Source organism: Microplitis demolitor, chromosome 8, assembly GCF_026212275.2.
Source record: "Microplitis demolitor isolate Queensland-Clemson2020A chromosome 8, iyMicDemo2.1a, whole genome shotgun sequence".
NCBI lineage: Eukaryota > Metazoa > Arthropoda > Insecta > Hymenoptera > Braconidae > Microplitis > Microplitis demolitor.
The window spans coordinates 570,738-582,796 of NC_068552.1; the positions used below are offsets into that span (position 1 = coordinate 570,738).

The window sequence follows — 12,059 nt, forward strand, 5'->3', positions numbered from 1 at the left end:
TAAAATTTTTGCTTTTAAAAAGTTGACTTCTAAAATGTCACTTTAAATGTTACTGTATTGTTAGCAAGTATTTGGCCAGAATTAACTTTAAATTTAATAATTGATACAGCCTGTAGTTACAAGTGTAGTAAAGGACAAGTATATGCTCTAATTACTCTTTAATAGTACTGTTGAAGAAACTCTGCACAGTAAGATCTGAATTTTGCTTTCTTGTCATCAAATACCGGTCGTAAATTCCGATCAAACTGGAATTCTAACTTTACAGATCCAATTTTTTTCAAAAACGCAACCTATCTGAGCTAGATTGACTATCACAAGTTATCTGACTCAACACTTGATGATCTTATTCTCTTTTTGCTCAAATACCAGAGTTAATGGTAATACAGTGGGATGCATTCAACGTACGGTGCAGCTTTGGCGAACGCAGTTACGCATTACGTAGTGTCACATTACACTGTCTATCTCAATCCTGTCTATTAATTTATCCCTTCCATTAGCATACGTTACCTGAGCTCAGTGGTACTCAAATCGAGTTACTCGACACAAAAACTAATAACTATGATCTGATTAAATTTTTAGACTAATCGGTTGACCAATTTCCGAGTTACGTATCAAAAATGCAACAATTTTTTTTTTTATTGTTCAAAATTACTTGACATTGAATTCAAAATCTGATGTTCTATTTTAACAAATCTTTTTGATTCCCACAGAGTTGGTTTAAATAAGTTGATTAGTTCCAAAGATATGTTAGGGCAAATAAATTTGTACTCACACACACATACAGAGACATTATCAAAATTACTTTGGGAACAAGGCGAATATTATAAAGAAGAAGAAGAGTAATTAAGACCACGAATTGAAAAACATCTAGAAATACTTGAAGAAATTGATTGTTATCATTGCGACTTATGAACAATAACAACATTTGGAGATATCTATTATTATACGAGGAAAGTTAGCCGTAAATCTTGATTTGAATAACAACATGCGAAGAAGCCATATATCTATTTCACCAGACATAAAGCATCTACAAGCTCAAGCTCGGCAACTATTCAGGGATGTATGCACTTATTTGGAACAAACTTTTGCAAACGAAAATCAATACTTTATGTTAATCTTAGGGTAGTCAATTATACATGGTACATATTAAATTTTACATATATTTTGAGAGTAGTTCGGCTATTGAATTACTATAAAGAACATGACAGAACATATTGAGTTTGTCTATTGGTAAATGTATTTCGTTTGTAGCTAACGGCCCTGTAGTAGAGCCGTTGCTGAGGGTACTTACTGTGAGAATATGTTTAATGCAATCAGTAGTCTACTTCAAACCCACCGAGAGGTACAACTGCACCTTACCGTTTATAGTTATCTTTTTTATATAGAACACGGTTATTGAAAATTTTAGAAAATTATTCTTTAAAATTTCTTCGGAATATTTCCCAAGTGACATAACGATTTTTGTATTCATTTAAAAATTTAAATGTAGCTTATAAAGGTAAAAATTAAAAGTACAGAATATTTGCTACTATTATGCAAAAAATTACTTGTTAGACAGTTAAAAATGATCTTGTTCAATGTTCTTGTACAATTTTTGAAGTATAACATAACACAAAGTTTTTTAACAAATCTTGCGCAAGATTTGAAATACAAAACTTTGGACCAGTGTTTGTCACAGGATACATAATCATATTGACAGACAACTAGTGGACTTGAGACCAGGCTTGCGCAAGATTGCTACAAGATTGTTATATGGGTTGCTTAAGAATTGCTGCAGACTGTTTCTACAGATTTCCGTAAGTCTTTACGAAAAATTTTAAGCAAGACTTGATGAAATCTTTGGCAAGTATTTATGAAGTACATATTCTTCAAGTCTTATTTCTGGCGGATCCGAATTACAGTAAAATACCGTATTTCATGGTAAAACGCCGTAATTTATGGTAAAATAGGGGAATACGGTAAACGTACGGTATTTTATGGTAAAACTACGGTAATTCACAGCAAAGTGGTATTTTTGCCATACATTTGACGTAAGAAGACGGTAATTTACCGTATAATGAAGTATTGTACTGTAAAAATAAAAACCATACGGTGTTTAAGATAAAAATACCGCAAATTACGGTAAACTGCCGTATTTTTGTTGTAATTCACCGTCAAATACCATATTTTAGGTAAATTATGGCAAAATGCAGTCAGTTACCGTAATTTGGATCCATCAGAGTTGTTTGATGATCTAAAGAAAACTTGCTGAAGACATTCTTCAAGTATTTTGCTTAAGATAATGGTATTAGAGAGTATCTATTAATGATATCGAAATAGATGCTATACTGCCATGCTTAGGTAAAATGCAGTAATCATTGTCTTCTGCCAAAGTATGACAAGGTAGCACTTTTACGTTCTATGTAACTATATCTCGGTCATTATTTATCGAAGTTATATGATTATCATTTGATAATTGATGGTGAATCAATCAAATTATTTTATAATTTTTATTCACATTATTTGAATTTGTTTCACAGAATATGCAGTTTTCGGAAATCTATCGCTTCCTTTTCGAAGAAATTTCAGGTGAGTAGCTATAAATTTCCATTTTGAAATTTGTGATTAATAATGTTTCATAATATTTAACAGATCCGAGAGTAACTAATTGGCCTTTGATGTCCAGTCCATTTCCGATAGCAATAATTTTAGTTGGATATTTGTTATTCGTTCTTCTTATTGGGCCATTGTACATGAAGAAAAGACGGCCTTATACTTTACACAAAGTTATGATTTACTACAACATTTTTATTGCATTCTCTAGTCTTTTAGTGTTTCTCGGGGTAACTATACAAATATATGACGCAGTTTTTAATTTTTTTATAAACTCATATAAAATATATTAAATGTTATCAGCTTCTAACATCAGGTTTTACAACAAAACTTTCCTGGGGTTGTGAGCCAGTTGATTATTCTTATGACCCAGAGTCAATAAGTGTAAGTTCTTAGTTACATTATATTACTTTTCTTATATTTAAAAATTATAAATTATATTTTGAATATTTAAAGATGGCAAGATGGGTTTGGTGGCTGATGATTCTAAAAATATGTGAGCTAGGTGATACAGTCATTTTCACACTACGAAAGAAATTCAATCAATCATCTTTTCTACACATTTATCATCATGCCACAACTGTTTGTCTTGCATGGATCGCTTGCAAATATGCTCCAGGTATGTCCTCCAAAATCGCATTATAATTTATAACGTTTTGTAAGATAATGTATTTTTTATTTTTAGGTGGCATGTGGACTTTTATTATGATGCCAAATTGCATCATTCATGTGATTATGTATACATATTACCTTCTCGCAAGCTTGGGTCCGAATTTACAGAAAAAACTCGCTCCTTGGAAGCCTTGGTTGACGATCTTGCAAATGGTGATTTTATTGTTTATAACAGAGTGACAGCGCGTTAAATCAGCCCTTAAAATATCGCTTGTTAGATTTATTTTATTTTTAAAAATTGGTACCACTTTATATGTTACGCAGTTAAGGAAAACAGTGAAATTTATTTATGTTCTAAAATAAAAAGCACTAGCTGATTTTATAACACACTTGAAGATAAAAGCACTATAAATGTAAGAAAACTACTAAAATTAGGTGTTATATTTCATGGCGTATAGTTTGAGAAGGGTATATTGTAGGTAGTTCAGATTTATATCGTCCATTTCAAATTGTTGTCTATTTTCATTCTATTTAACGTTATGTTTTATAGGCAGAGTTGAGAGTTCTTTGGTTGTTAACTAGTTTGATTGTATTCAAGTACCAGTAAATGTTCACCACCATTTTTATTTCGAGTTAAGTATCAGTCTTTAGCAAGTCTGTATCGTCGGTCTTGGACAAATCGGAGGCAAAATCTTCTGTAAGATACCTTAAATAAATCTATGATAATACTTGCTCGACAAGATATTTTTTTGAGATGCAGTAGCACAGACGCTGCAGAATTGCTTAAGATTCCTGGACATGGCTGCCCTTTGTTACTTAATAGGTCGCCAAAACAGCATTAGTATAGTAAATTGGGTGGCGCCCACTTAATGTTCAATTTCATTGTATCAAGTGATAACATTATAAATTCGTAAAACTGATTTTTCGCTCTATCACTCTAGTTACTATGTACTATTAACCAATGTTTTGCTCTAAATTTATTTATTTGTACTGCATTTAATCTACAGACGCAGTTTTTGATTATGGCTATTCACACTTCACAAGCATTAGCACCATCATGTGAGCCAACTCGGAAGCCACTTGCTTATATATATATGTCACAAGTTATCATAATATTTTATCTATTTTTTAATTTTTATAAAAAAACTTATGTAACAAAAAAGTGTCAACAGTAAAATGTTCTGAATTCATGGGTCAAGTATCATAATAATGACCAAAAATGATGATTGAAACAACTACAGTAAATTTTGTATTTTTTTCATAAATAAATTAAACTTTTCAGTAAATAAGATTTTTATAGAGCTTCAACCTAATGATTATTTCCCAACACAAAAAGAAATTCACTCCGGAAAAGAAAAATGTCAAGATTCCACTGGAACTAAAAATACTAAAAAGTCAATTTTTTTAAATTTCTCCCTACTGTGTTTTGAAATTGGGCAGCAAACTTGTCACCGTTTATCCATCAATAGATATGTGTCATAGACAAATAGACGTCTGTCAGTCAAGGGTTGTTTTCTGTCATTTTTTATCTCTGTCTTACAAAATAACTTCTCAGCAGCAACACCACTTTTGGCGTCAATAAGAAGAGTCCCCACATCAACTCGTGTTCAAACTTGTCTTTACGACCGTCGTTCAACACATAAAGTTATATTTGTAACTTGATGTTTCTTAGTGTCCGCGATACTGCAGTACCATTAAAGATAAACTTTTTTTTTTGTAACAAAAACTATATATAACAATACCACGTAATTCGAGTGTTCCTAAAGATAATCTATGCAATATACCGAGATGTTTTCTTCTTCCTGTAAAATAGTATCTATCATAGTTACATAACATAGAAATTTGTAGTTTAGAGGTGTTGCAGTATTACTGACGTTTTATTTATTTAAACAGGTTTTTACAATGTCACAATACACCGAAGAAATGAAATTTACCAAAGAGTTTCCACTAAAGCATAAGTCGCAATTTTTATCCATCGCTTTTCATTCAAAATTATGCCACTTAATAAAATAATTTTGAAAATTTAAACGATATTGGCGCTCATTTCACGTGATAAATAACCATACTGAAGCTCACAACTAATCATGTTCTTTTATCGTTGAATTAGGGAAAATATACGAATTGGGAATTTTTGGTTCTCTAATAAAATGATCAGATTCAATGTAATTTAATGTCAACCCGAATTGTATCACTCATTTACTCAACAGTAGTTCAGTGTTTGAAAATTAGTAATTTATTATCAATAACAAATGATATCGACATCATGTCATAAATAAACCTAAAAAATTATGTTGTAACTGTGTTTAAAAAAATTAAATTAGCAAAAGTGCTCCTTCTTTATCGAAAATATTATTCGAGATCGTATTAATTTTTTTTCAGTAATATTCAAAAATGGAATGCGATATTTTGAAAAAATCTATGTGCTTATGTGGTTCTGAGAATGAATTTTCACCGACTATTTCAATTTCTCTGATTAATATGTCTAAGCATTCTTCATCCTCTAAAACACCACAGATCATATGTAGCTGTTGTAATTGTAATCCGTTTCAAGATGACTCGAAAGAAATAGAAATCTGTGACCTGGGATTTGCTTTGCGTAAGCTTGCAGCAATGAATCGTCAAATGAAGAAATGGCAGGGAGAACGTTTGCGTCTGGAAAATGAAACACGGACTCTCAAAAAAGCTCTCAAGTCTTGTGGTAAAATTTCTATATGTAAATAAATTAATTACTTTTGACTTATATCTCTAAAAATAATAAATGAAAAAAAAAAAAAAAAAAATACATCAGAATTCGTAAACTGCCTAAAAATTGCTGCAGACTCTACAGATTTCCTTAAGTCTTTAAGAAGAATCTTAAGCGTGACTTGATGAAATTTTGGCAAGTATACTTATAAATTCCATTTCCTTTACGTTTTGTTTAAAGCTTTTATAAAAAACTTGTTGAAGGTTTTTGTCAAGTCATTTGCTGAATAAAATGCTAGTATGGAAGCTGAAGCTTTGCTTAAATCTCTTGTTAATTCAACTCATAACTTCAGTGTCATCAAACTTAGTGCGGCTGTATCTGTAATATTTAATAAAGTAAATTATTGATACTTTTTACAATTCTGATTACCATTTTTTCATTTACCTTAGTGTCAGAGATAACTTTTCAAACTACTCAGTATTATTTTATTAATAAATTTACAGGTATGAACCCGTCACCTACAGAGTCAACGTCGTTTGTCGATTCGAAACCTGAAAATGAAAAATTAAAAAGTCAGATTATTAGTTTAATGCGCAATATTGGATACTGTCAATCTGAAATCTCTTATTTAAGTTGCAAAATTGAGGGGCTGAATGATCTGTTAGAAAATATTGAACAACTTGGTTTGCATCGAGAATTAGTTAATCAAAAGTTATCGGAGGAAACTGCTGCAGCAAATATCAGTGACTTGGAAAGAGAGATTCAAATATTGAAAAATGAATTACAGGAACATCAGCGTACAAAGGAAAAGTCTTCTGATACTTTAAGTGCCGATAAACAACATCCGGCTGTGAGGGAAGGGAATCATATTGAACAACTTGAATTGCGTCGAGAAGAAGAGTTATCTGAAGAAATTGCTGCAGCAAGCATCAGTAACTTAGAAAGAGAGATTGAAGTCTTGAAAAATGATTCACAGGAACGTCAACGTACAAGTGAACAATTTAATGACAATTTAAGTGATTTTGATGAACAACATTCAGAATTACGTCGAGAAGTAGTCAATGAAGAGTTATCTGAAGAAATTTCTGCAGCAAGCATCAGTAACTTGGAAAGCGAGATTCAAGTATTGAAAAATGAATCACAGGAACATCAACGTACAAGTGAAGAATCTCATGACAATTTAAGTGGCTCTAATGAACAACATCCAGCTCTAAAGGAAGACAATCGTATTAAACTTGAATTGCGTCGAGGAAAAGTAGTTAATAAAGAGTTATCTGAAGAAATTGCTGCAGCAAGCATCAGTAACTTGGAGAGCGAGATTCAAATATTGAAAAATGAATCACAGGAACAACAAACAAATGAAAAATCTGATGATAATTTAAGTGACTCAGTTAAACAACATCTAGCTCTGAGGGAAGAAAATCATTATCTACAAGATGATAAATCAGCTTTGAAGAATTTTATTCAGAAATTACAGAATAGTTATGATGAAGTGATGAAGCAATTTTTAGATACGAAGAATAAAGTTGAATCAATACTAAGTCAAGTCGAAAAATTGGACGGTGATATTATCGCATTAAAGAGTGAAAATGAAAATTTAAAAAAAGAAAATTCGGATATAAACAAACAACTGAACGCAAATAGTGATAATTTAGATGATGTGTACAATAAATTAGACCTGTCAAGAATAGAACTTTCTGATAAAGAAGCTCAACTTAAAAGTTTGGAGTCAAATTTCAATGATTACAAGTCTAGGGGAGAAACTTTATCAGCAGAATTAGATAATTTGAGAAGTGAGGTAGAAAATATAAACAAACATTGTAACACAGAATTGAGAACAATGGAGGAAAAGGATAAAGAATTGTCCGCGGTAAAAGATGAGCTTGATCAACGCGACCAAAACTGGAACCAACTTAAAAAAGAGTCCGATTCTCTAAAACAGGGAATAAAAGTACTAGAAAACGATAACACAGTTTTAAGTAATCAACTAAAAAGAGTAGACTCAGTAATAAATAAGCTTCAAGTAGAAAACGATAGTCTGAAATTGAAAATAAAAGCATTTGATAGAGAACTTAAAAGTGACGAAATTGATGGTGGGGTAGTGCAGAAAACTCAAGAATCAATGAAACGGTCAATGAATTTAGAAACTGGTAAATCGGAAAGAGAATCCACTCATTTAAAAAGTGACTATACTCAAACTGATGTAGATGTTTCTTCAAACACTCTTCAAGAAAACTTGAATGTTTTAAAAGACAATGCAGTAAAATTAAAAGAAAAAATTGAAACACGTAATATTGATGATGATCAGTTGGATAAAGAACTTAATAAAATGAAAAATCATTTGGAAAACATTGAGTTGAAATCTAATCAGACATTGAAATTGAATGAGGAGCTTATGGGTAAAATTAAAACAATGAATACTGAAACTGCTAGCTTAGACAGGAAAATAGCTGGGTTGCAAGCTGATAAAAACAGAAATACAGGAAGTCTCAAAGATAGTTCAAAACATGATAGATTTCAAGAAAATTTCAATGCTTTAAGAGACAGTGTGGTAAATTTAAAAGAAAAAATTGAAACGCGCAACATTGACAATGATCAGTTGCATAGAGAACTTAATAAACTAAGAAATCATTTGGAGAACCTTGAGTTGAAATCTAATCAGACAATGAAATTGAATGAGGAGCTTATGGATAAAATCAAAACAATAAAGAATGAAACTGCTGGCTTAGACAGAAAAATAGTTGGGTTATTAACTGATAAGAGCAAAAATATTGAGAGTAATAGAGATACTTTATCTGAACACGATGGTCTTCAAGAAAAAAGTAAATTGGAAATGTTGGAATTGAATAAAAGAGATACGGATGATTTTGTTGCAACTAAAAATAATGATGGTGATTTTAGCACGAATAAGAGTTCACGTGAAGTTAAATCTAAAGTTTTGAGTGACAAGGTTGATGTGGTACTCACTGATCAACTTGCTAAGGACTTTGAAGCTCAACAAAAGGAAATGGACAGCTTAAGACTAGAGAAAATGACTTTGCAGGATAATTTAAAGAAAGCAGAGAATGATCTTAGAAAATACAAAAATGAAAATCGGAATTTAAAAGACGAAATTAGTAAAAAAGTTGATGCACCATTATTCCGAGTAGAAAAAACATATGAAGATCATGATAACGTAAAATCTGAAAAAGCCATGATAAGAAAGACAAAACTAAATGATCAAGTACTCAACACTTCAAAAAGTTTTAAGCAGAAATCAAATGGCAAATCGCTCCTGGATAACGAAAATATCAACGAATTGTTAGATTTTATTTGTCGGAGGATGATAAAACAAATTGAAGGTAGTATGATTTTTTAAAAGCTTTTCTAGTAACTCAGAGGCTGTGATGAGTAAAAATGTGTATTATTACATCTAATAATCATGCAATTTACTTCTTTTAAGGATTATCCTGTATACATGGCATTGTTGATGGCATGAAGAATGATTCTCTGGAAAGAACTGTCACCATTACATCCTTAATCTCAGATAATTCGATAATTTTTAATTTTCCAAATCCTTTAGCAACAAAAATTTCCGAGTTATCTGATGATCTGTCGAATGGTATCACAGACATTATAAGAGACTTAACAACAGTTAGGGAGATTTGGAGAGATTGTTGGAGAGAAAATAAAAAATTAAAAGAGATAGTCGACGTAAAATATACCTCGTTAATTATTAGAAAAAATTATTATTATTAAATAAATAATTCAATTTTTTTTTTTACAGAATGAAACTTCTAAACCACAAAATTATTCCGAAGATGATATTCTTAAATTTGATAGACAGTTAGAAGTGAGAATAAAATTTATGTTTATTAAGTAGATTTCATATAAATTTATTTGCATTTGTCCTCATGGTGGATTTTTCAAAGAATTTAGTCATTATCTATCATAATTGGTCAGAACTTTCCCTTAATCTTGACCCCCATCGAGCTATGGTGTCTCCTATCCGATGCTATACATTTGTATGTGCCTGTAAAAATTTGTAAAACTTCTTTTGAGAAATCTATCTTTCTTCTGCCTGTAGATAGCATTTTTTATGGTGTTTAAAAATTGACATTTATTTACAGCTTTTAACGTTGACACAGTTAGCTGATATACATGACAAAATATGTTATATAACCTCAAAAAAAGTCAATGAGGATGATTGCTTCGTAACATGTTGTCAACTAAATGAAACATCAAGCTCTTCAAAACGCTTAAATCAGTGTCAACAAAACTATGAAATGGCCGGTAAGAGAGTCGCTGCTTTGCAACGGCAGATTTTGAACAAACAATTACAAACTAAGAACAAGGTTACATTCATCCGGAAAACACTGAGGCACGAGCAGGCAGAGCTCATTGGAATTTCCGGAATAATAAACCAAGAAAAAGAGCGTAATTATGCCCTGCACTTTATTATGGACCCAACCATATTTACATCCAATAAATGCACAGCCAAATGCGCCAAAAATAATAAGTTTATTTCCATCGTTGAATGGAAGAAAAACACCGATCATAACTAATTTTAATTTTGAAATTAAACTGAATGAATTGTTATGCGACAACTACGAATAAATACCAAAATAATAATGATAACGATTGTAGAAAATTATTTCTGGCATGATCTTTACTTGCCCAAGATGGTCAAGCGTCAATCATCTTAAATTTTGATATTATTTGTTTGTTTATCTGAATGCTCAGAGGGTCATCCCCGGTCTGACTCTACCAAGGGCGACTACTAACCGGTTTCTTTTAATGCTCACTCCCAAGCTACTTCTTCACCCATTTCGGATGCGCGTCAGTTGCAAATGTCCCTTTCCTCTGCCCTGGACACCCTTCGTTTTAAATATGATCGAGTGACCAGAAGTGGGCATTCGCTAGAGATGTGTTTAATAAACACACCCTATTACCATATGTTCAACCAATCTCCACGAATCAAAACTTCTGTAGACCAATACCCCTTCCATCTCAGAAAATAGAGAGACTCTAGTTAGAATGGTTGTAAAATGGGTGATGGTGTACAGAGGCGATTTAGGTTTAAACTCTAATGAATTAGATCAGTTGTCTATGAGATCAATTTCGTGTGATCACTTGTCTGGGATCAGTTGTCATGGAACCCAAGGAAGAATTACGAGTTTAGTCATTCAAATTCACTCGGACTTTTTCAGAACATGATGCAGACTTGCTAAAGACTGAAGATACAGATTTACGTAAAACTTCCTCAAGCACGCTAGGGTACATTCGATGCCACAAGCAACTTTCATTCAGAGAGACTTCATTTTTAGGACACACTTTAAAATAAAACACAAAAAATTTAAGCTTAATCATGTACGTTTTTTTGTCATTTTTAATTCCAGAAAATATCACATATTACTAATTAAAATCATTACAAATATGATTCAGTAAAGCATTAAGCTCAAAATGAAATTTTTTTCATTTTAGTACGGCGTTTCTTACACCCATTATCGATAATAAAACTTATTATCTCTTTGATAATTAAAATATATGAATTTATTTCTTAAATAATAGATTTTTTTATATAATTTACTATAAAAGATCTTGTTAACTGATCTACTTAAATAAATTTGATTTTCGAAAAATATTTTCATTAAAATCAGACCAATTTTTAAAATTTAATTAAAGTTTTTATTTTTGAGGCCTTGTGAACAAATACTTTTGTTCCCAAAGTTGCTTAAGTAGAAATGCCTCAGAATCGGGGACCGATACCTTTTCAATCGATAGAGTCCTAGTAAAAGTGTAATTTATTTAAAATTTTGACACTGGTCATTAATTATAGAAATTATATTTAATACGGATAGAATTCAGCCGTATTAAGGTGCTGACTAATCACAAGAATATTTATGTTACACTTAAAGGAAACCAATACTTGGTTTTATTCCTTTTGCTATTATTTTTCATTGTTCAGAGAAATTCAAAATTCGTTACGTTATATATATATCATAAATTTCTTATCTGAATTATACTAAAAGAACCTTATGATAACTTGCTTAATCGGTACATACACATTACACAGAGCGTGTTAATAATTTCGTAAAGCACTCTTTCTGATTTATTTTTTTTTTTTGTCTATTTTGTACGAAAACATACAAATATTTAAACATGAATTTGCCAGAAAAAATTGGTCAAGATC

At 31.2% G+C, this 12,059-nt stretch overlaps 2 protein-coding genes across 2 annotated transcripts; both read left to right on the forward strand.

Annotated features, from left to right (window-relative positions):
• The first annotated feature begins 1,050 nt into the window (after positions 1-1,050).
• Positions 1,051-4,379, forward strand: LOC103576267 (elongation of very long chain fatty acids protein 1). Its single transcript, XM_008556422.1, has 7 exons — positions 1,051-1,796; positions 2,520-2,568; positions 2,632-2,822; positions 2,896-2,976; positions 3,049-3,211; positions 3,278-3,417; positions 4,212-4,379. Exons 2-7 carry the CDS (start codon positions 2,523-2,525, stop codon positions 4,377-4,379), a joined length of 789 nt encoding a protein of 262 aa, XP_008554644.1. The 5' UTR covers positions 1,051-1,796; positions 2,520-2,522.
• A 1,956-nt stretch (positions 4,380-6,335) lies between these two features.
• On the forward strand, positions 6,336-9,245 carry LOC103576277 (interaptin-like). The gene has a single exon (XM_053741330.1). The coding sequence runs from the start codon at positions 6,393-6,395 to the stop codon at positions 9,243-9,245; it is 2,853 nt and encodes a 950-aa protein (XP_053597305.1). The 5' UTR covers positions 6,336-6,392.
• Positions 9,246-12,059: the final 2,814 nt, after the last annotated feature.